Source organism: Talpa europaea (assembly GCF_964194135.1).
Source record: "Talpa europaea genome assembly, chromosome: 7".
In the NCBI taxonomy this organism is placed as follows: domain Eukaryota; kingdom Metazoa; phylum Chordata; class Mammalia; order Eulipotyphla; family Talpidae; genus Talpa; species Talpa europaea.
This window is the reverse complement of record NC_140074.1, coordinates 10,684,571-10,710,312: the sequence shown is the minus strand read 5'-3', so window position 1 is coordinate 10,710,312 and position 25,742 is coordinate 10,684,571. Positions and strand designations below refer to the sequence as shown.

Sequence of the window (25,742 nt, the reverse complement as noted above, 5' to 3'; positions counted from 1 at the left end):
CAATGGAGCTACCATATTACCCGACAATTCCACTACTAGGGATCTACCCAAAGGGCACAAAAACAATGATTCAAAAGAACTCCTGTACACCTATGTTTTCTGCAGCACTATTTACAATAGGTAAAACCTGGAAACAACCCAAATGCCCAAAAATAGATGACTGGATCTGGATCAAGAAGATGTGGTATATATGCACAATGGAATATTATTCAGCAATCAAAAAAGATAAACTCATGCCATTTGCAGCAACGTGGATGGAACTAGAAGGAATTATGCTCAGTGAAATAAGCCAGAAGGAAAAAGAAAAATATTGGATAGTTTCACTTATAGCAGGAATATAGGGGAACCAAATTAAGACATCAGTGTAAAAAAAATAATAACAGTACAAAACACAACAAAGCAAAAATGGACAATTATAAATCAGAGACATCCTGCAGGGAGGAGGAGGGAGAGGAATCAAAGGGAGGGAGGGAAGAGCACAGGGGATTGTGGTAATGGTGCACAGGTGCATTGGTGAAGGAAACTGTATGGTGACTATACCTGAGGGAGTGGGGGCAAGTAAATATTGTTTAAAAATTAACAATGATGTAAAAAAAATTAATAAAAAAGAAATACCTTAAATACAAAGCACTAACATTTATATGTGAAAAGAAAAAAAAAAAACTCTAAATGACTTCCCAGTACCCTAGAATAAAATCCAAACTCCTTACCATGATTTACAATTTCCATTCCTCCAGAGCCTGGAACAAGGCTTGTACATACTGCATATTCATGAAATATCTGTTGAATGAATGACTTCTTCATTGGCAGTTTCATAAAAGCTCTCATTTGCCTAGGATCACATAGCTTATTAATAAGTGGCACAGTCAGGAAGAGAACAACAAATCTTGTATTTGTAAGTTGCTAGGCCAACTTATATCTTTCCATGGGCTTTGAACCAAATTATTCTGTCTTCTAGACTGTATGTTCCTCTGCTATTTTGTTTAAATGCCTTTCTCTTTTTGTTTTGCCTTTCTAAATCCTGCTCATCCTCAAGACTTGCACTTAGTTCTGTTTTCTTTTATAGACATTTTTAAAATGACTTCAGTACTCTGTGTTTGTTTTTTGGTGGCAATGATGGTGGGTTAGATTTGAGAGGTTAGAGTATAAAGTGGGAAAGGAACTCTGGTAGATACTGCATGTTGTAATACATGTTTAAATAAGCAATTTCTCTTCCCACATGACCTTGTGTGGAAGAAGCACTTTTCCTTTTTTTAAAGAGCAGAAAATTTAATCTCAAAGAGGTTTTCAATTTCACTACCCAACATCGGGAAATTTATACATTATCCCATATATAATCCAAATTCAGTCCTCTGTGTATTCTGTCCTCTAAGGCACCTCAAAGATGGTAAGACTAAGCCTTCTACAGCTTTATGACTGAACTGGAAGGGTGTCCAGGAGCCTTCGGTCAAAACAGCCTCTCTGATATCCTGCTTTAGCGCTAACTGTTGAATTGGGCCAGTCCCATATTTGATAGTCTTACCTGTATTTCAGGATCATAGAGGGTAATCATACAGGATGGTCTGTTCTGTTCAGTAAAAAAATGTGACTCCAGTCAAATGCTAAGCCTTTTCTTACAGGTTGCTGTGACTTTTTCTTCTCTACTTATGCCTCTTATTATATATGTTTTTTTCTCCTTTCTGTTTCTAGTATTCTATTCAAGAAGAAAGCCAGAGGAAACCATTGCCCACTGCTGCCGCCCAGTGTTGTAAGTGAGAAACTTGTCTCTGCATCTTCTCTTAACTACAGCTATGTTTTCTAAATTGTGGCTTATTTTGAGTTGGGGAGGGTGGAGGTGTACTTTGTATAAAAAGAAGATATTCCAGAAGCATAGCTATTCAGGCTCATATTCCCAGTAACTGTTGGCACATTAACTCTGGAAAAGGTCTTTAGGTTTTGTGTGACTGTAGAGGGCAAGGTGCCCATCTTTTCTCTCCATTTGCTAGCTTTTACCCTGGACATATGATTTTTCCTTTTTGTCTCCAATTAACCTATTACTATTCTTTAAAGCTCAGCTTCAATGTCATTACCTCTGGGAGATCTTTCTACTGTTTCTTCCTTTTCCCAAGTTCACCTTTGGTTTCTCTCTTCAGTGCTTTCATACTACTCTGTGCATATAGCCTATCAAATATTATAAGCTATGTTTGTTTCTTTGACAAGAATAGAAAATTTTTAAAAGCATGGGAATTTTCCATTTTGTATTCCTAGCATTTGACTCAATATCTGATGCATACTGAGGCTCAATAAAACTTGAAAAATGATTAACTGAGGGAGAGAATCTAGATCACACAGGTTCCATCTTGAAATGAGCTACATATTGTTGGATACCATCTTCTCAGTTTCTCTGTAGATTGAGAAGACAGTAAAGGATTAATATGGAGTCTGGGCTTTCATTTTTTCGACCCTATGGTATGTCTGTGTGTGTTGTGTTTCTTACCAACTGCAGGATGAAAGTGATGATAGTAATAGTTATTGTGGTAATACTAGTAGTAGTAAGAACCATAGCAACTGATCTATCTTGAGGTCTTACAGTATGCCAGATGTAGCTGTTAGGGCTAAAGTGTACTTATTAAATCTTCACGGAAACATTAAGACATAGATTTTTTTATTGTGGTCTTCGTTTTTCAGATGAGGAAACTGAGGTATAAAGAGATTGAGTAATTTTCTACAAATCACATAGATAGTAAGTGATGAAGGGAATTTTCAAACAGACAACTAATTCCTTCTCTCATTCCTTGCCTGGCTGTGTATACTTTCTTCATGTTTATGAGGGGTAATTCCTCCAGTCATTCATGGTTTGTAAAGCAGTTGGTGGCCTTCCATTCTACAATCTACTTTCCTGACAAAAGTAAGATCAATAGTAGAGGTTGACTTTTAAAAAATTTTTTAAAAAACACCACCTGTTGTCCATATGGTTTATTACTAATTTTTTTTATCAAACTTTTAAGATTATAGGGCACCAGAATCTGAATTGAAGACCAGATTGTGAATTAAAGTCTGTAGGTCTTTTTAGTATTCATTATAATGAGCTAACTTTGTGCTTTTCAATCTTTTATACCTTTTTGAGAAGTAAAATAGAGTGATTGGATTTCATTTCCTATTCCTTTCTGGACTTATTTGAGGAAATGTAGTTAAAGTGATTAAAGAGCAAATGCCAAGTGGGCAGGAAGAAATGAAAGGCCATAAATAATCAACAAGTTTATTATTATACATTTTTCATAGACTTACTGACTAACCTATTTTTCTATGAACAGTCTATTCCTATCTTTTGACAACTTCCACATATCTTTTTATTTTGATAAATTTTAAACTTACAAAAAAATTGAAAGAATAGTGCAGTGAGCACCTGTTTACCCTTTGCTTGATTCAATAATTAACATTTTACCAGATTTGCGCTCCTTCCTCCCCACCTCTCATATGGCTATCTCTATTACTAGATACATATATACAAAAATACACACTGTATTTTCTGAGTCAGACTTCATGACATATCAGCATTCCTAAAGGCTAAGACAGGCTACATAACTAAAATACCATTATCAAGAGATTTAACATTGATACAATAATATGTAATATACCATCCACATTAAGAATTCCCTAGTTTTTCCCTCAACTATTTTGATAGCCATTTCCTCCTACTGTATGATCTAATTAAGAATCACACATTTTATTTGGTTACCCTGATTTTTTAATTTCCTTTAACCCCTTTTCACCACCACTCTCCCCTCAAAATTCCCTTTTTGCTCATTTATGACACTGGTATTTTTCTCCAATTAGAGAAATGCTTTATTTTAATTATAATGTCCAGTACAGATGGGTGTATATATTAGAACAGGTTTGGCAATATGTACCAAGATCCTTTAAAATATCCATAGTCTTTGATTCAGTAGTCATATTTCTGGAAATTTACCCTGTTTAATCAAGAAGCAGACAAAGATATTTGTACAAAGATGGCTTGTAAAACTATTTAAATAGCAAGATTTGAAAATGACTTAGTTAAACCACAGTAAGTTATACATTAGTCATAAGCTCAAATATTATGCATTTATTTAAAATTGTGATTTGAATAATGAAGGAAATTTTCATGAAACTTTAAATTAGAGTAGTATGTAAAACTCTCACTCTAAACTTTGATATGGAGATTTCTCTGGTTCTAGTTATTTGAATTTACTCTTTTTTTAATTGTTTTTTTTTTAAGATTTATTTACTCATGCATGCAAGAACTGGGGTACAGTCCAGATGTGTGGGAGGGTGAGAGGATTCATCAGAGACAGAGCTGGGAACAGAACAGGCAGACTGACTGAAATACACTGCTGAGGGGAGCAACGGGCGATACAGGAGAGGTCTGCTGCGCCATGTGGGTATCTCCACTGCCGGCCGGGATTGAACCCTCACTGCAGAGGCTGCGGACAGCTTCACAGCGCTATGCTCAACTGCCTGCGCCACCAGGGAGGCCTTGAATTTACTCTTAAAAGTGATAGATGCGTTTAAAGTGTTAGGGTGAACTATGTTCTTCCTAATGTTATATTTTGAGTCAGCGCTTTCTGCTGGTGAATTTAATATACAGTTATTAACAGTAATACTATTCTGCATTCACTTGTACCTTAGGATGTTTTAGTCTCCTTTGGTAACCATGGTATGTTGGTATGTTGAAGGGTAATGATTATAGTATGTCTATGTGATTTCTTTCTCCCCCATGTTGTTGCTAGTTAAAGCAATTAGGTGGCTTTGGTTTCCAAAACCTAGGATTTTAGAGGAAGGTGCAAAATGTTTTAGATAATTATTAGGAGAGGAAACAGAGGTTCATCTTAACCCCATATTTCCGAATAAGAAAAGCCTTCTTTGACTTGAATGAAAGGGAAAAAAAATGCAAGGGAACAAAGCGAGAAAGATACTGACCAGAGTAAGAGGAGTGTGTGGGTGTGGGTGTGGGTATGCACTTGTGTGTATGCGTGTGTGGTGGTGGGGAGGGTGTAATACTTTGAAACTGTGTATGTCCTATTTCTCCTACCCTTCCATCCATTAATTTAGAATTTATTATCATTTATTGCCCAAATTGATTATTTTGTTAATGGTTGCAAAGTGGTGAGTTTCTAATTCTGTCATTCCTTTTGCATAGAGTAGCTGTCAATTTTAATTAAAGAAAAACTACCTCCGCTCCTATTCTCCTCTTTGTTACCACTATCAACTTATGAATTCTTTTTTTTAAGATTTCTTTATTTATGCATATAAGACCTGAGGTGTAGGCCAGAGGTTTGGGGTGGAGGGGCTGTGAGAAGATTCACCAGAGACAGAGTGGGGAGCAGAACAGGCAGATTGACTGAAATGCACTGCTGAGGGGAGCAGTGGGCGAGACAGGAGAGGGCTGCTGTGCCATGTGGGTTAGCTCCCTGGTCAGGGATCAAACTTGTGCTGCAGTGGCTTCCAATAATTTCATAGTGCTGAGACTTAACTCCTTGCACCACTGGGAGGCCCCCTTTTTATTTTTTAACTCAATGTATTATTCTTTTTTTTTTTAATTTATTTTCGCTTTTTTTTAAGATTTTATTTATTTATACAAGCACTGGGTACAGTCAGAAGCACGGGAGGGTGAGAGAATTCACCAGAGCCAGAGTGGGGAGCAGAACAGGCAGACTGACTGAAATACACTGCTGAGGGGAGCAGTGGGCACAGCAGGAGAGGTCTGCGCGCCATGTGGGACCCTCACCCGGCTGCCTGGGATCAAACCAGCACTGCAGAGGCTGCTTGCAACCTCGCAGCCCAGCGCTCAACCACTGCACCATGGTGGGAGGCCCTCAATATATTATTCTGTCATTCTCTTTGATGCTCAAATTGACCCAAATTTAGCCTATGGGGAGTCTCTTTAAGCAAGATCCTGTGTCCTTTTGATAAGACCCCATCATTTTTGTGATCACTTCCTTTCTTTCATGGAACAAAGTGTTCCAAGCTCATTTTATCCTTTCCCTGCTCAGTCCCAGAATAAGTCATCTCCAATGGTTCCTTTTACAGGGGAATGGCATTTAGAAATCAAGATCTTGCGAGTAGATACACTCATTGCTATTGAAGTGCTATTGCTTCTAGGCTCTTTGAATGGTTAGAGCTAGAATAACAAACACACATACACAGCTCATGCTCATACTGTATCACCAGGTCATACCCTTACCCTCACAGTTTTTCCTAACCTCTGATTTTACATTTTTATCTATCTTCTCTCTCAGTTAGAACCCTTGCTCCCAAGAACACCAAGTTATTTACCTATCTGCTTTGTCTTCTGATGTGCACAAGCACATTTTAGGATTAATCTATCAGTGCTGTTACAGACAGCAAGCTTACTAACTAAAGTGGATGATTCGTCTAAGTTTTTTATTAACCTTTGTATATAACTCACATAGGATTGCAAAACCACTGTCACAACAGAAAATTTAGCAAAATTTCATATTTTCTGATATTCAGTCTATATATACATTCTCCAATTTCCCCCACAATATTTTTGTCCTTTTTATACCAATTTAGTATCCAATCAAGTTTCATGCTTTATTTTATATTTAGTGTGAGTTAAGGGTCTGAGATCATGTTTTTACCTGTGGATATCCCATTGTTCCATCATCATTTGTTTTGAAGTCTATTTTCCTGCCCTTTCCCTCAATGAATTACCATTTTATCTTTGTTTGAAATCATTTTCTTTCACCAGCATGAAATTCTATTACTTTCCTTCCAGGATTTTGTTTTTTAGATTTGATTTTGTATATACACTATAAAGAATGATTATACCTTCTTTTAGTACATGTTTCTTAGATATGTTCTCAACGGAGTGTTGGTTACGGACATCAAGAGAAGCAGGTTTTTTTTTTTTTTCATGATTGAATATACATTGTGGTTACCTTTGCAGATCTTATCTGCAAGCCAGAATTTTCATATTTGAGTAATTTTTGCTCCTCAATTTTTAGAGATATTCTGAGGCTGTGCAGTCTGGTCAGCATATTTATTACAAATCTCACTTATAAAAAATGGTATATTGTGAACATTTACCTAAGTCGTAGGTGTAAACATAATCACAAGTTGATGTGAGATACTGGTACAGACCAGTTTCTTTTCCAGGTGTATCTAAACTTTCTAAGATGTTGAAACTTTTTTCTTTTATTGAGGATATTTCTATCTATGACTGGTCAAACAATGCAGTGGCACACCATATTGCCATACCAAACAATCTTATGACTATGAAGTCTACAACTTTATGCTATTTTCAGTTTTTTTACATGTCCGCATAGCCCACTCACTGTATTATCAATGACAGCATTACTGGCTGCAGTTGAAAAATGAATTAAAAGTGAGTCAGCATCTGGCAAGGATTTGATGAGATGAACACTCACATATTACTGCTAGCATGTGTATATTATTAGTACAACTTGGAAATTTCATTTCTAGGAAGTATTCAAGGAAATAATTTGAGATGAAAGGAAAGATTTATGATAGGCTTTAATTATAGTGGTGAAAATTATAACAGTAATGGGAGAATGGATAATTGTGGCATGTCTATGTGATGGAATAATATGGTTTTAGATAATTTTTTTGAATATAGCAAATAGTTATGTGACTAAATTTAGAAAAAAGCATCCTGTACTGACTAAGTAGAATCCCAGTTATCTAAAAAATAAATTATATACATATAGACATAGGAAAAAAACCCAAGAAAATAATAGTGCTTTCAGAGGTAGCATTGTAGGTAAGTTTCATTTTATTTTTCCTTTATACTTTCCAAATATTCTCCAATTGCACTTACTTTGTGATCATTTTAAAAACATTCACTATTTATCAAAATGATCCCAAGGCCATCGGCATAGAGACAAGTCATTGGAGATTTGCTTTTTTAGTTTGGATTTAAGACTTTATTGATAGATTGTTGGTTGTTGATGTTGATGCAGTTTAGTTCAATAGTACTAAAGTTCCCTTGATAGACTTCTAAGTAGCTTGAAATTTCACTGTCCCTTTTATTGGTGGTATCTCTAAGGTCTTCCTAATCAATTATTGTATCTAAAATAAAAAAGTTTGGGATCTGTGTTATTTCTATTTGTAATGTGACTTCAAAGATAGCTTGAACTTTTGTTTGAGATGCAACCCACCATTGGTATTTCAGAGATTTCTCTGATTGTTTAGGAAGGCTTTGTTTCACTGGGTTTATTACAATATGGCCTATAAATAGTGACAGATCATAAATTAAAATTTCCTGAGTATGAATCAGTTTTATAAATTAGGAAGATAGGGTATAGCTCAACATATTTTTGAAATTTTTTCATAAGGAATGAATCGGAACAGTTGGAAATGAGTCATATCTGTGACTAACAGTGACCCAACTTCTAGAAGTACTGTCAGTAATACACTGCTTAACTACTGAGTTGTGATAACTTACTTGACCACCACTAACTTCAAAGGATTTCTTTTACCAACATACCCAGAAGAGACATGTTTATATAAAATGACTTACCTTTCTTCCTCTTTAGCTCTTTTTATTTTTCCATCATGCTGGTCTTATTAATTCTTAGCAGAAGGTGTTCAGGGCTTCCTACTGCTATTAAGTCATTAGGCCTGGCATGCCATATCTCTAGTCCCCATTGCATTCAAATACTCCTCTTACATTGTTCTATTATTCTTTCACTCTCTAAAACTGTCCACTACCATTCTATGACTTGTCTTATTTCTAATATTCTATTTATTTGGGGAGGCAGAGAAAAAGGCCATTCTATATCTGTAACCAGGTATTCCTCACCTGAAAGATTAGATTCCTGCCTGCTTACAGATGGTGGTATAATTTCCCCATTAAATTCAACCAAATACAATACTCTGGACAGATACTGCCAGTACTGCTCTTACTCCCATTTTTCCACCTACCCCAAATAAGACTAGCTTTATGCATATAGGGTATTCTTTGCCTTTTAATGGGAATCAGGACTGATTTTCCTAGTCAGGTGCTAATGGACTCTAACAGAATAGGAAATTTTCGTCCATTTGTTTTCTGGGTCCAGAATGCCTTTTTTCCTGTTCTGGAACCACTCCATGCTAGAAGGAGAGGCAAATGGCAAGTACTCACTGTTTTAACATGTGATCATACACCTAGACTATTACTCTAACATTTTATGCCAGATGATACCAATTGGAGAGGACCCTGCACTTTCTGAACAACAGACCTAACTACCTTACATAATGTCACATAAAAAGGGAACTTGGCTGGAACCAGATTCTGTGGCCTGATGTCTAGTAATTTGTTTTCTGTGTTATTTTCCAGAAGACATTAGCCACAATGGTACTCCAGGCCTAATGGAGATCCATCTCTTAAAGAACTTTGTGGCTTCACAGTGTCAACTAGTATTAGCATCCTTTTAAGAGAATGTAGGTAGTGAATCCATGTTTCTAACAGTATCTTGAAGAGATCCCAAATTATTCACCATAACTTTTGAAGGGACAGAATTCAGCCTAATCTCTCTTTCCTTTTTGCAATGTCATGCTTCTATTCCATTGTAGGTCCCCTCAAGACATTAACATGGTCTGTTAGGATTTCTGATAGCCTTCTTAAACAAGACCCTGCACTGAAATTAGGAAGATAGGTACCCAGGAACTGAGAAAGACCTGAGATTATTGAATTCACTTCTGTATCCCAGGTTTCTCTGAGGCAGGGCCATTTTAGATTTAATTGCAAATTTATCCACTTCTTAAATTTATAATATAATACTTACTTTAGGGCCTCGCTGGTGGCCTAGGGGTTAAACCTCAGCTCTATCACCTCTATGGTCTGAGTTGGATTCCTGGCCAGGGAACTAACCCACATATAGCACAGGAGACCTCTCCTATCTCACCCACTGCTCTCCTTAGCAGCATATTTCAGTATAATACTGAACACTCTACACTTCATTTCAGGTGGGCTATTTAGTCCCTATACCAGCTGACCTTTAGCTCCATTTGCTGCAGTGGTACCCATAAAAGAAATGATTTTCACAATCATTTTTTTGTTGTAATGTGAATTCCAAGATACGTCATGGATTTTGAGGGTTCTTTTCAATGCCCTCTAGTTTAAAATTCAAATTATAAGACAGACAATTATAAGCCAGAGATATCCTGCAGGGGAGGAGGAGGGAGAGGGATCAGAGAGAGGGAGGGAGAGAGGAGCACAGGGGACTGTGGTGATGGTACATGGCTGCATGGTGAAGGAAATTATATGGGGACTACACCTTAGGGGTTGGGGGGAAGCAAACATTGTTTAAAAATGAACAATGATAGGGCCTCCCCGGTGGCGCAGCGGTTGAGCGCTGGGTTGCGAAGCTGCCCGCGGCCTCTGCGGCGGCGCCAGTTCGATCCCCGGCTGCTCCCCGGCCACTGGAGGAGGATCCCACATGGTGTGCAGACCTCTCCTGCCGCCCGCTGCTTCCCTCAGCAGTGTACTTCGGTCCTTCTGCCTGCTCTGCTCCCCGCTCTGGCTCTGGTGAATTCTCTCACCCTCCGGCGCTTCTGACTGTACCCAGTGCTTGTATAAATAAATAAATAAATAAATCTTTAAAAAAAAACAAAAAAAAAAAAACAAAAAAAAAAACAAAAATGAACAATGATATAAAAATATATAAATAAAAAGAAAATTTAAAAAATAAAAATAAAATTTGAGTTATAGCATTTATTATTTTCCTTGTTAGTTATTAATTCTTGGTGACCACTTTGCATGGTATTGTGAGTCTTATTTTCTGGTCTTGTAACCATTTATCTTTTTTGTTTCACTTATTGGTAGGAAGTGGGGTTTAACCAAGGTTAAAACCTTTATTTGTTTGACTCTAAGGCCTTTCGTTTGATTTTAAAATTTATTAAATAATATGCATAATGGCACAAAGACTTTTATTTTTTTTTTATTTTTTTTTTTTAAAGATTTATTTATACATACATGAGCTGGGGTACAGGCCAGAGGGGTCAGGAGTGAGAAGATTCACCAGAGACAGAGCGGGGAACAGAACAGGCAGACTGACTGAAGTACACTGCTGAGGGGAGCAGTGGGCGAGTCAGGAGAGGTCTGCTGCGCCATGTGGGTTGCTCCCCGGCCGGCTGGGGATTGAACTCGTGCTGCAGTGCTTGCGTACAGCTTCATAAGTTGTGTCTTAACCAATTGCGCTACCAAGGAGGCCCAAGACTTTTAAATATTAAAGGGATTTTAGTAAAAGTTCTCCTTCCCATTCTTGTACCATCCACTTGAGTACTCTCTCCAGAGGTATTGTTAGCAGTTTCTTATGAATCATTTGAGATGTTTTATACTTGTTCAAACATACATATATACATCAGAGATAGCGTTTGAGTTGGTCATAAAATATGTTAAGAATGTTCATAACTAACTTCTGTTTGAGATTTGAATATGTCTTTATCATGCCCTTTTTAGATTCTTACTATGTTTTAAGAATTTATGGAAGCCACAGGGAATAGGATGTTTATTTCCTAGGTTGCTTTCCATGGCAAAGATCTGTTTCCCTGAAATACTGGCCTTGAATACAATAGGAACATTTCCTCTGTCCTCATTCACCTTCCTAGAATGACTTTCACACATTTTTTACTGGGTTAAGAACTTCCAGCAGTTTATGCCCATGAAATGTGTTAGTTTCCTTACAAATTTTGAATATTTAGTGGTCACTTTGTTGTGAATAATTGCTTCCCCCCATATAGTAAATCCAGTTTCCCCTTTTCACTTAAAACTTTTTAAAAGACCACATGGTTCACTCTTACATCTTAATTTTTCTTTGAAAAAATAAGTTAAAATTTTAATTATGTAGTTTTGGCCTATGTAGTAATGGAACTAATATCCATAAGTTCACCAACATCATTATCTTCTGGTATAGTTTAGTAGTGTACTTTAAACTTTTTCTTGAATTTTCCATTGCTCCTTGAGTGACAGCATCTCCCACCCTTCCCTTGCCGCTGAGAGACTGGTGAATTGCAGAGCCCGGGACATAGTATAGTCTTCTATTTCCTTTGGAATCTGCACAGCTATTCTCACATGCTGATGTGATAATTGTTTGCCCCTGCAGGCCCTCAATTCCTTAGATTTTAGGGAAAGAAATTTGGTCTTTCTGGGGGGAAAAAAAGGAAAATAATTTTTTTATAATTTATTTTTATTTTTATCTTTTACATCATTGGGTATCCCCCGTAAAATTCTCACCACCAGTTCACCCATGAGCCATCACCATATTCCCTTGTGCTCTTCTCTCCCCTGTTTTGATCCCTTTTCCTCCCCCTTCCTCCCAGAATGTCTCTTGTTTATGGTTGCCTGCTAGTTTTGTTTCATTATTATTGTTATTTTTTTCCCTGATCCCTTATTTGGTTCCATAGTATTTCTCCTGTAAGTGAAACCATTATTTTTCTTTTTCCTTTTGGCTTATTTCACTGAGCATGATCCCTTCAGGCTCTGTCCATGTTGCTGCAAATGGCATGAGTTTCTTTTTTGATTGTTGAATAGTATTCCATTGTGTATATGTACCACATCTTCTTGATTCAGTCATCTATTTTTGGGCATTTGGGTTGTTTCCATAGCTTAGCTATTGTAAATAGTGCTGCTGTAAACATAGGGGTGCAGGTATCTTTTTGAATTAATGTTTTTGTGTCCTTTGGGTAGATTCCTGGGTCATATGGAAGCTCCATTTTTAGTAGTTTGAGGAACCTCTACACAGCTTTCCATAATGGTTGAATCAGTTTATATTCCCACCAGCAGTGTAGGAGAGTTCCTTTTTCTCCACATCCTCGTCTGCATTTGTTGTTTCTTGTTTTTTTAATGTGAGCCATTCTCATTGGTGTAAGATTTTGATTTGCGTTTCCCTGACTACAAGTGATATTGAACATTTTTTCATATACCCCTTACCATTTGCATTTCCTCTTTGGAGAAGTGTCTTTTTAGCTCTTCTGCCCATTTTTTGACTGGATTGTTTGCTTTGTTTTTGTTGAGATCTCTTTGTAGATCTTTGTGATCAGTTCCTTATCAGTTGTATTGTGTGCAAAAATTTTCTTCCAATCAGTGGGGTGTCTCTTTGTTTTGATTAATGTCTCTTTTGCTGTACAGAAGCTTTTTTTTTTTTTTAAAGATTTATTTATTTATACAAGAACCAGGGTACAGTCAGAAGCATGGTAGGGTGAGAGAATTCACCAGAGCCAGAGCAGGGAACAGAACAGGCAGACTGACGGAGAAATACACTGCTGAGGGGAACAGCGGGTGCGGCTGGAGAGGTCTGTCGCACCATGTGGGACCCTTGCCAGTGGCCAGGGATTGAGCCAGTGCTGCAGAGGCTGCGGGCAGCTTCACAGCCCAGCGCTCAACCGCTGCGCCACCAGGGGAGGCCCTACAGAAGCTTTTTAGTTTGATGTAATCCCAGCTGTTTATCTTTTCCTTTGCTTTCTTTGCTTTGGGAGATGTGTCTTTAAAGATGTTATTGAGATTGTATGTTGTGCCTATATTTTCATCTCTATATTTTATGGTTTCAGGTCTTACATTCAGGTCTTTTATTTGAAAGAATGTAATCTACAATATTTGCTGGAAGATAGCATCCTTTTTCCTTGGGTAGGAAATTTATTTTCTTCTAGGGTGCTTCTGTAATTAAGACTACTGTACTCCTATTTAGGCATTAATTGAAGCTTTGTGCTATGTTGTTAGATAACTTATAAACTCTAGAATACTCATGTTTATCCTTAATAGAAATGAAAACTTTTTATGCAGATGTCAGAAAGAAAATAGTCATACTTTTCTTCATCTGTGAAGCTTTGAAAATCTAGATTAGTATTACAGAGAAGAAATCCTGAGTACAAGAATATCCATTACATCTTTTTATTTCCTCCTTACCAAAGGCTTCTATATTTTCTTGGGTTATTCTTGTTCCTATACTGAGTAAATACATAAACCAGAAAGTATATTTGTGGATCCAGGAAGAATTCATGGGAGGATGCAAAATGAATCAGAAGACTGGGGTTATAACCTAGAATTTAGATCTGAAGAGGACAAAGATGCAAATGCAGCAAATAGAAAAATGCTGAGGTGGCAGAAGAATAAACAAATGATTAAGAATGGCATTGACTCTGTTCAAGAAAGCTTTCCAGAGAGATTAAGCTTAGAGACAACTTTTAAGAAGCTAATTGAAATGTATCAATTGAAAGGAAATTTCGTGGGCCTCCCCAGTGGCGCAGTGGTTGAGCGCTTGGTTGCGAAGCTGCCAGCAGCCTCTGCAGCGCCGGTTCGATCCCCGGCTGCTCCCCAGCCACTGGAGGAGGGTCCCACATGGCGCGCAGACCTCTCCTGCTGCCCGCTGCTCCCCTCAGCAGTGTACTTCGGTCCTTCTGCCTGCTCTGCTCCCCGCTCTGGCTCTGGTGAATTCTCTCACCCTCCCATGCTTCTGACTGTACCCAGTGCATGTATAAACAAAACAAACAAATGAATAAATAAATAAATAAATAAAACATGCCTCTATTAAAAAAAAAAAAAAAGAAAGGAAATTTCGTTCATAGTAAGGTAAATGAAAGTATTGGGAGAAGGTTAAAAAGATGTCAAATTATATGCAGGGCATATTGTCTTGGAGGGAGTAGATTGATATTAAGACTGTGCTTGATAATCTGCAGAAGGAAGCAAGTCCCTCTGTCATACATAGTTTCCTTCAAAGATTGAAGGTACAAAGAACAGGCCCGGTTTGGTAGATTGACTCCTTCATTTATTTATTTAATTGAGATGACACTGGTTTACAACATTGTATGTGATTCAGAGGTACAGAATCACATCCTTCAGGTAGATGTTGTTATAGCCACACCTACCACCTAGATTCCGGTAGTCCTCCACCATAGTTTATTGTGCCCCCTCCACGCTTTGTTCCTGTTTGGACCTTTCTCTTTTACTTCAGATACCGAGTGTCCTTATCATCTATGACCCTTTCTTTTTAAGTTCATTGTAGGACTGAAACTTTTTTTGTCATTTGAAAGTGACTGAAGACCAGGGCCTCCCTGGTGGCGCAAAGGGTTAAAGCACAGCACTATGAAGCTGCCCACAGCCACTGCAGCACAAGTTCGATCCCCAGCCAGGGAGGTGACCCACATGGTGCAGCAGACCTTTCCTGTCTCATCCGCTGCTCCCCTCAGCAGTGTGTTTCGGTCGGTCTGCCTGTTCTGTTCCCCACTCTGTCTCTGGTGAATCCTCTCACCCTCCCATACCTCTGGCCTGTACCCCAGTTCTTGTATGCATAGATAAATAAATCTTTAAAAGAAAAAGTGACTGAAGACCTATTCTGTGAGCACTGGAAGCAGATGAGCAAGCTATGTCACTGATTACTTTTACTTATTTATCTAGGACCACTTGCTCTGTAGAAATGTAGAATTGCATGGCCAGGTCACCTCTAACCTGAAGATTTCTCCTACCTCATCAATTTCTTCTGTTTTGCCCTTCTCATTTCTAAAATCCCAGAAGGCAAAGGTTCAGAGCTCATATTCTTTCTTTGTCACTGGTTGTTTGCCCCTGAAGGATTCTTCCAGAATATACCACTTACATCTGATTCTCCTATTATGGCTTTTACATTAAATCATCTTTGGTGGTGTTGGTCACCTTATACCTAGCACACCCCCCTATACTTTATTATTATTTTTAAAGGAACCACATGCTTGGGGTTCATTTTAGTACCAAAAGATACAATGTATTCTATGAAAATAAAAATTTTATAATCTACCCTATTTTGTAGCCATGCAGTTTCTATCCAGAGGTAACCACAGTCGCCATTTACTTTGGATTTTGCTAGACAGAATTTATTCTCAGACATTCAAAAATACTTACATGTATGTATGCACATACATACCTTCACAAATGGTAGTGTAATTTGGGCCTCCCCTGGTGGCGCAGCAGTTGAGCGCTGGGCTGCAAGGCTGCCCGCAGCCTCTGCAGCGCTGGTTCGTTCTCCAGCAGCCAGCGAGGGTCCCACAAAAAAAAAAAGGTAGTATAATTTGCACAATATTATAATACCTTTTTCCTTTTAACTATATATGTCTTTATGTAGAGACTCAATCCCAACTAATGGACATTTTAAAACTTGAGATAAGATTCACATTTATATAAAATTAACCATTTTAAAGTGTATAATTCAGCGACACTACAGTCACAGAGCTGTGAATCACCACCTCTATATAATCCCACAACGTTTCATCACCTCTAATGGAGACCCTGCATTCATTAAGCGATGACTTCCCATCCTCTTTCTCCCCACTCCTACATGTGGCAGTCAGTCATCTATTTTTTGTCTCTATGGATTTACCTATTCTGGATATTTTATGTAAATCATATAATATGTGCCCTTTTGTGATGGGCTTTTTCAGTCAGCACAATGTTTTATAAAACATGTTCTTTTTAATGTAGCTGAATAATATTACATTGTATGAATTTTTATTTAGTCATTTATAGTTGATGAAAATTTGGAGCTTATCCAGCTTTTAGCTGTTGTGAATAGTGAACAATGTGTGCATTAAACAATGGTGTACAAGTTTTTTTTTTGAAAACTAGTTTTCATTCTTTTTGGTATATGTATGATTTGAATTTCTACTGATAGACATTTACGTTGCTTCCAATATTTGCTGTTGCAGTGCAATTTTGAAGTTGATCTTATTTTAATACATAATTTCATATATGTATGAATAGCTAGAAATGGGATCACTGGGTCAAAAGTATCTAATGATGCATTTAATATTTTAGAAGATAGTAAAAAGTTGTTCATATATTTTTCACTCCTACTGGTAAAGTGTGGCAATGATTTCCCCTCCTTTGGTGTTTTAATATAGTTTGCCTTCCTATAAATCATACAGCAGAGAACACAATGAAAACAGCTGCAGGTAACAACAGTTCCTGTGCCTGGATTTACTTGGACACTCTCTGCTTAACCTGCCTTTCCCTCCTATATCAACCTGGTCCTGTTATTTTCTTTTCTTTTCTTTTTTTTTTTTTTAATAGAGGCATGTTTTTATTTATTTGTTTGTTTGTTTGTTTTGTTTTATACATGCACTGGGTACAGTCAGAAGCGCGGGAGGGTGAGAGAATTCACCAGAGCCAGAGCGGGGAGCAGAGCAGGCAGAAGGACCGAAGTACACTGCTGAGGGGAGCAGCGGGCGGCAGGAGAGGTCTGCACGCCATGTGGGACCCTCCTCCGGTGGCCGGGGAACAGCCGGGGATCGAACCGGCGCCGCAGAGGCCGCGGGCAGCTTCGTAACCCAGTGCTCAACCGCTGCACCACCGAGGAGGCCCTGGTCCTGTTATTTTCTGAATTTCTGTTTTGGCTTTTGATAACTGCACTCTTCTCTGTTTGGTGTTCTATTTGAGACTTCCTTTTCTGATTTATCAACTTAGCTTTTTGCTCAAATTTAATTTGGACAATTCATTTAATTTCATTTTCAATGTTAATACCTTAGAAATAGAGGAGAAAGTGCTGAGATGGCAGAAGCAGCAACAAATGGTTATGAATGGCATATATAATTTGTTCAGAAAGGCTTTCCAGAAGAGATGAGTTTACAGATGAACTTTTGAATTGGAATGCATTGGTTAAAAAGAAAGATATTATTCATATAGGATAAATGAAAAGTGTAATGTGAGGATTCAAAAAATTGCTCACTGCACTCCCCCAGTCTTGGCCAAGGAACCTTCTCGGAACTGGAACATCCTCCTTCTTGGGTGGGGCAGGGGTAAAGGATCAGTCAGTCTACAGCTTTTGCTACTTCCTGGGACTAGGATTCATGAGACAGGAAAATACATAGTTATGGACTTATTAGAGTGCATAGGGAGTCTTATTTTAGTAGTAGGGCAGTGGAATGGGTCTAGGACTTCTGTCAGTAAGATTGTACATGTGGCATCCTTGATATTGATGTTGATTATAGGTGCTAGCATACTAACAAAGAAAGGGAGAAACTGTAACACAATGGTTTGGCTGATAAAAATGTTAATTGTAGTCTTCTGACTCATTTATTTATTTCAATCTTGCCATCTTCGAGAAAGAATTTGAGGTGGCTAATTGCAGTCATTACATCAACTTATCATTTCTGTTCCGTTACTATGCTATACAATTATGTGTGTTAAAAATGTCAGATTAATGTATCAAAGTTTTATTGGATTATAGCACTTACGTGCTTAAACCTGGGCACAGTGTTTTGGAGTGTGTGTGTATCTCTATGTATATGTAACTTGGGGACAGTGTTTGTAATTATGTATAACCACACACAATCATATGTGTACAAAATAGTCTGTTGTTTCCATAAAAGCATAATCATCTTGTAGTTTTTAGAGGTTTTTTGGAATAAAGTGGTGTGAAACACAAACATGGTAAGAAATGAATTTGATTGATAAAATGTGATTGGCAGAATTATTGTAGATACCAATAATGGATAGAATTGTTCATTGTCCGATTAATACACACCTCTTCTGCTTATCAGGAACTATGCCAGGCACTGGGGGTTTAGAGATGAAAGACCTTGACTTTAGCAAACATAACTCCCATGGAGGAAGAAACAAATGACTTGTACCCTGTAATAAGAGAATTAAGAAGGACTATAGAGGAAGAAAACAAACCAAATAAAAAAAAAATTTTTAAGTTTTTGCATAGAAGATCTGGGGTGTAGGCCAGAGGTGTTGGGGGGCAGTGAGAAGATTCACCAGAGACAGAGTGGGGAGCAGAACAGGTGAATTTACTGAAATATGCTGCTAAGGAGAGCAGCAAGCAAGACAGGAGAGATCTGCTGTACCATATGTGTGTTAACTCCCTGGCCAGGGATCAAACTCTGGCTTAGCAGTGATAGTACTGAGACTTAACCCCTAGGCCACCAGGGAGGTTCCCTTAAACCAAATTTGTGATGGTTAGGAAATACTTTTCTGAGAAAATATCAAAATTAAAAAAATTATTTTTAAAAAGATTTATTTATTTATGCATACAAGAGCTGGGGTACAGGCCAGAGATGCGGGAGGGTGGGGTGGGTGGATGAGAGGATTCACCAGAGAGAGTGTGGAGCAGAAGAGGCAGATTGACAGAAATACACTGCTGAGGGGAGCAGTGGGTGACACAGGAGAGGTCTGCTGCGCCATGTGGGTTGCTCCCTGGCTGGCCAGGGATCAAACTGGCGCTGCCGAGGCTGCGGATAGCTTCACAGTGCTGTGCTTAATCCCTTGCACCACCAGGGAGGCCCCCATTTTATATTCTTTATGTACCTTTCCTTTGTGACACTGTGTTTATTTGGTTAATATTTGTTTTCTCCCATAGGTCATAAATTTCATGAGTAGATGAAACGCTTGTATTTGTATCCCTAGTACCTTTGTTCAATAAATATTACTTGAATAAACACAGTCCCATAAGTGGAGTTACTGGGGTAAGGAATATACGCAATTAAATTTTTGTTATCAAATTATATTCTAGAAAGACTGTGCCTGTTTATTTTCCTGCTGCTAATACTCATTTTCTCACATTCAGTCACTCTGGTCTTCCTGCCCAACACTCCCTCACCCCTTTCCTCCCACTGTCCCTTCCTTCTCCAAACACCAGGTTGTTTTCTAGGTGCTTGGGCTATATCAGGAAGCAAAAACTGTCAAAGATCCTGGATGGGAGGAGACAGAAAATAAGAGGTGAATAGGAGGTTACATGGGATATTAGAGAGTAGGCCATGAAAGATGTTGAAAAGCAGTTGGGAACATTAGAAATGAAATTGTGTTATAATTTTAAATTAAGTGATGAGTGAGTTGGTGACTCTTAGTAAAGATTGAAGGTGAGGGATTTAACAAATGTGACTTTTGAAAGAGTGTGATGAGCAGAGGAAACCGCAGATTCAGAGGCTATTTGAGTGACTGAAAAGGAGTAAGAAGTTTGCTGGGTTGCTGGTAGTACTCTGATTCTTTTTTTTTTTTTTTAAAGATTTATTTATTTATGCATATAAGAACTGGGGTATGTGTAGGCCAGAGGTGCGGGGGTAGGGGTAGGTGAGAGGATTCACCAGAGACAGAGTGGGGAGCAGAACAGGCAGAGCTACTGAAATACACTGCTGAGGGGAGCAGTGGGAGGATGAGACAGGAGAGGTCAGCAGTGCCATGTGGGTCACCTCCCTGGCCTGCCAGGGGAATCAATTAAACTTGTGCTGCAGTGGCTGGTGATAGCTTGATAGCACTGTCTTTAATCCCTGTACCTCCAGGGAGGCCCAGTACTGTCACTCTCTCTCTCTCTCTCTCTCTTTTTTTTTTTTTTTTTTAAGAAAAAGAAAAAGCTTATTGAGGAGAAAAGGAACAGAAATCAGTACCCTGATTCTTGATTTGGGTATTGGCTACATGAGTATGCTCATAGGTTTCATTGTGCAGTATACTTATGATTTGTGCACTTTCCTACACCTTAAGTAGTTTTTAGATTAAAAAAAAGTAGCAGATGTTAAACATTTCAGTATGCTTTTATAGCACTTATTCAATTCATGGTTTTTTTTGTACTTATATTTTTTATTTGACTATATTCTACAGCATGATTACCACCAAACTCTAGTTTCCATCCATTACTGTATAACACCCCCTTTACCTGTTTCATCTACCCTCAAGCCCCTTCCCCACTGGTAGCCATCAGTCTGTTTTCTATACCTGAGTTTGCTTTTGTTCATTGCTTTCTTTCTTTCTATTTTGCGTAGGAGTGAATCATGTGTTTACCTTTCTCTGACTTATTTCACTTACCACAGTACCTTCAAAGTCCAACTGTAATGTTTCAAATGATGAAATATCTTTTATAACTACACTCACACACACACACACACTTATTTTGTATATTCAGTTATGCATCATTTAGCCATGTTTTGTTTGCAAGTTTTGGACGGACCACATATACGAGGGTGGTCCCAACAGGTTATACTGTATAGCCTGTGTGTGTAGTAGTCTATACCATCTAGGTTTGTGTAGTTACACTTTATGATGTTTGCACAGTGATCACATTGTGATGCACCTCATGATGCATTTCTTATAACCTATCCCTGTTGTTAAGTGATGCATTTCTTATACCACTTATATACCACTTCATTCTTTATCTGTTTGCCTGCCAATGGACTCATGGTTGTTTCCATATCATGGCTATTGTAACTAATGTTCAGTGAACATGGGGAGGCATATATCTTTTAAAATTAATATTTTTGTATCCTTTGGGTAAATACCTGGAAGTAGAATTGCCAGGTATATGGTATTTTACTCTTAATTTTTTGAGGAAACTCCATACTGTTTCCCGTAGTGACTGTACCATTTACATCCCCCTCAACAGTGCATGAGGGTTTCCTTTTTCTACTCCTTTGACTTAATAATGTGATGAATGTAGTAATCAGGTTCTATTAATAAATCATCTTTGACTTCCTGTAATATGCCTACTTCATTATGGTAAATTCTTTTAATGTAGTGCTAGACTTGATTTGCTTGCATTGTATTTTAGTTGGATTTTTATATCTATAACAGAAGGAAGTTTGTTTAATAGTTGAAATTATTCCCCTGTGTAAGTTTGAAGTGCTTTTCTTAATTATAGGTTCTTTACTATTTTCCATGGAAAGAGAAGTTCTATGGTACTTATCTAATCTGCCCTGAAAAGGGGACGGGAATAATTTCTCTTGTTTGACTTTATTGTCCTTTGTGAGCTAACAGGTAATTACTACAATTCAGTAATTGATAGGTGAGTCCTGTCATTGCCTGGACAGATGGCTGTTCACTTTGAGGCTGGGCTCAAATATCCTGTCATTTCATTGTCATGGAAAATTTGACCAGTGCTGGGCTGTTAAGTGATGATGTAACTAACATTTGCCTGAGGTGTTTTGTTTGATAATTATAGGTCTTATTTTTTAATGTGATTGTTTCTGATTTCTTAAAATTTCCACTAGAAATAGGAGGGAATAGGCAGAAGAAGAATCCTGTGAGTATGTTGCTGTAGCCTGACCACCAGGGATAAGTGCAGAAGGTTTGCCTTCTAGGAAAGAGGATTCATTTTTAATTGGGTCCTGGACCTGCTAGAATATTCTTGCTTAATTGTATGATCACATTGAACTGGTCTTTGAACTGAGGAGGATAGTGTGTCTGGCTGCCTATGCACAGGAAAACTTACTTCTGGCTAAGAGACTATGGCTTTTTTTTTTTCTCTCATATAGGAAATTCCGTTTTTTTTTTTTTTTTTCAGGACATAATTTAAGAATTATTATTATTGATATAGGAAAGTTCCCAAATTGCTTATTGAAAAGACAGATTCCGGGCCTCCCCGGTGGCGCAGCAGTTGAGCGCTGGGTTACGAAGCTGCCCATAGCTGCCCGTCAGCCTCTGCAGCACTGGTTCAATCCCCGGCTGCTCCCCGGCCACTGGAGGAGGGTCCCACATAGAGCGCAGACCTCTCCTGCTGCCCGCTGCTCCCCTCAGCAGTGTACTTCGGTCCTTCTGCCTGCTCTGCTCCCTGCTCTGGCTCTGGTGAATTCTCTCACCCTCCCGCGCTTCTGACTGTTTGTATAAAATAAATAAATCTTAAAAAAAAAAAGATTAAAAAAGAAAAGATTCCAATAACAAAAACAAATGCAGATTTCTAAGCTACTCTGGACCTTTTGAATTAGAATCTCTGGGATTAGATTAAAAATCTTCATTTCACTTGGTTAAATCACTAGGAGTATAATTACTGGGTTATATGGATAGATGTATGTTTAACTTTTTCAGAAATAGGCAGATGATTTTTATTTTGATTATTCACAGTGACACTGTTCTAGTCACTGAGCATTGTTTCAAGAGAGTTGTTTAAGTGGAACTGAAGAATGGGCACCAACTGTATAAGGGGAGGGAAGGAGCATTTATGAGTAATTACCATTTGTCCAACATTACTGTAGTTCTATGTACATGATTTTCAGCAGGCTATCTTTATAGATGAGGAAAGAGAAGCATAGAAAAGTTAACTAGCCTAAGGTCGTACAACTAGTAAGTGATGACTTTAAACATCGGTTTATCTGATTCCAAAACTCAGGACATTTCCATTACACCAACAAGGAGTGGACCTGAAGGACATAACTTCAGGGAAAATCAGGCTCATTCCCCTTTCTACCTCTTAAGTATGGCAGACATGGAGATTGGGAAAGTATGTGTTTGCCAGTAGCAAAGGCTTTGAACAGTGGGACAGGTGAACAGTGAGTTTTGATATTTATTTGGTATCAAGGCTATTTATTTGAAAACCAGGAAGATAAATAGACTGTTTTGTAAGAGTGAGTTATTGTAAATGATTGAAAGGGTAATGATATGATTAGAAATTGGATTTAAAAAAATTAATTTCGTTGCCATCTACTTAGTAGATTTGATGGGACAGAGATTAGAAAGAAGCTAAGTCCAGCCATAATCTATGGTAATAATTCAGACATGAGGTAATAAGTTCCTTGATAAAGGTAGTGAGACTTACTTATGAGGAGGGAATAATTGGAGAGAGTCTTCATTGGAGTTAACTCTAAACTTGTTGACAGATTGAACATGAAAGATAAAATAGAGAGGATTTTTAGACATAATCTTGTGGTTTCTGGTTTTGAAATGTTCAGTGGTTGTGGAATTTGAGCACACTTGGTATGCTATTATATCTGAAAAGAGTTCATAACATCACGAAAACAATATAATTGCTCGTAGAGGCCCTAGTTTTCTGGACAACCTGACTCTTAGTATCTGCTGCCACTGAGGTAGAGGGTAAATTGATTATTCATTTGTTAAATATGTGAGATGAAGAGGTTTGAGGCTCTAGGTAGGTGGGAAACATTAGCTTGCTCATTAAAAATGCAAGTTTGACGCTCATTTGATAGGTGTGAATACCCAATTTGAGAATGTTGCTAGTTTTCTTACAAGCTCTTAGTATGGTTTTCTGTAACATGTTTGGCCATTATCTTTTCCTTGTTTGCTTCATCTTTGTCATCCTGTGATAAGCGGTTTCCGCTACCTTCTCACATTCAACCATTTAATGTACGAATTGTGGAATCTCTTGATACCTATATGTCCCATTGCATTGTACTTCCATTTGTTTCTGATTCAGTCTGTATTCTAGCTTACACTCATTGAAATGTATTAAAGTTATTAGTAACCTCTTTGTTTCTAAATCTAGTGGGCCTTTTTCAGTTTTATCTTATTTGTCTACTCTGTAGCACCTAACACTTGTTGACCATGCTGGTCTTGAAATGTTGGTTTCCTTGACTTCAGAGATATTATACAGCCATGGTTTTCTTTTCTTTCTTTTTTTTTAAATGAAGAAACATGGCTTTTCCTTTTTTTTTTAAGGTTTATTTATTTATGCATATAGGAGCTGGGGTGTAGGCCAGAGGTGGGGGTGTGGGGGTGTGAGAGTATTCACGAGAGACAGAGTGGGGAACAGAACAGGCAGATTGACTGATATACACTGCTGAGGTGAGCAGCAGGAGAGACAGGAGAGGTCTGCTGCGCCATGTGGGTAGCTCTCTGGCTGGCTGGGGGTCGAACTGCTACTGCAGACAGCCATGGTTTTATTCTAAACTGTGTCTCTGGCTTCTTAGGCTCCATCATGGAAGCTTCCTTTTCCCCCCACCAAAATGAGATTTATTAAGGTATAATTTACATGCGGTAATTTTCCTTTTAGTGTACAGTCCTGTAAGTTTTTTTTTTTTTTTTAAATAGAGACATGTTTTATTTATTTATTTGTTTGTTTGTTTTGTTTATACATGCACTGGGTACAGTCAGAAGCGCGGGAGGGTGAGAGAATTCACCAGAGCCAGAGCGGGGAGCAGAGCAGGCAGAAGGACCAAAGTACACTGCTGAGGGGAGCAGCGGGTGGCAGGAGAGGTCTGCTCACCATGCGGGACCCTCCTCCGGTGGCCGGGGAGCTGCCGGGGATCGAACCGGCGCCACAGAGGCCGCGGGCAGCTCCGCAATCCAGCGCTCAACAGCTGCGCCACCAGGGAGGCCCTGGTCCTGTAAGTTTTGACAAACATATACAGTCATGTAACCACAGCTATAATCAAGATAAAGGGCAGTTCCATCAACTAAAAGTTTCCCAATTCTCAACCACTACTGCCTCACAACCACTAATCTATTTTCTATTCTTATGATATTGCCTTTTCCAGAAAGTCATATAAATGGAACCATAAAGTATATAGTGTCTTGAATCTCTCTTGTTTCACTTATAGTACATCTGGGATTCATCTCTGTTTATCAGTAGTTCTTTTCTTTTTATTCCTAAATAGTATTCTACAGTAGAGATATGCTATCTATAGTTTATCCATCAGTTGAAGGACAGTTATATTTTCAGTTTTTAGTGATTATGAATTTAGCACTTGTACACATTCATGAACAGGATTTTGTGTGAATGTTTTTCTTTCTCTTGGGTAAATATGTATTAGGGGGATTGCTAGGTTGTATGATATGTGTAAATTTTCATTCTTGTCAGCCATGTATGAGAGAGTTCCAGGTGCTGTATAGCCTTACTGACTCGTTGTATTTTCAGTTCCTCCTAAAACTTTTTTCTGCTTTTTAAATGAGGCTGTTCCTCTGTTACCCTCCCTCCCGCCCCTTATATAGTCTTCTTTTTTCTTCTTACCCTGCTTGCTTCATTGTTCTTTTTTTTCTTACATTTTAATCTGTAACCATTCATTTATAAATATTTGCTGAACTTCTACTTTGTGCCAGGCACTATTTAGATATTGAGGGTACATCAAGAAACAGAGCAGAA

The 25,742-nt window shown here is 38.1% G+C and overlaps 1 protein-coding gene across 1 annotated transcript in view; it reads left to right on the top strand.

The window, feature by feature from the left end:
- The window catches only part of LOC311172832 (protein unc-13 homolog B-like), a gene marked incomplete at its 5' end in the record, with an annotated part of 105,156 nt that overhangs the window by 54,191 nt on the left and 25,223 nt on the right, over positions 1-25,742 (top strand). The window contains one exon of the mRNA XM_084236359.1: positions 1,690-1,747. Within this exon, the coding sequence (XP_084092485.1) occupies positions 1,690-1,747 (58 nt within the window). The remainder of the gene's footprint in view (positions 1-1,689; positions 1,748-25,742) is intronic.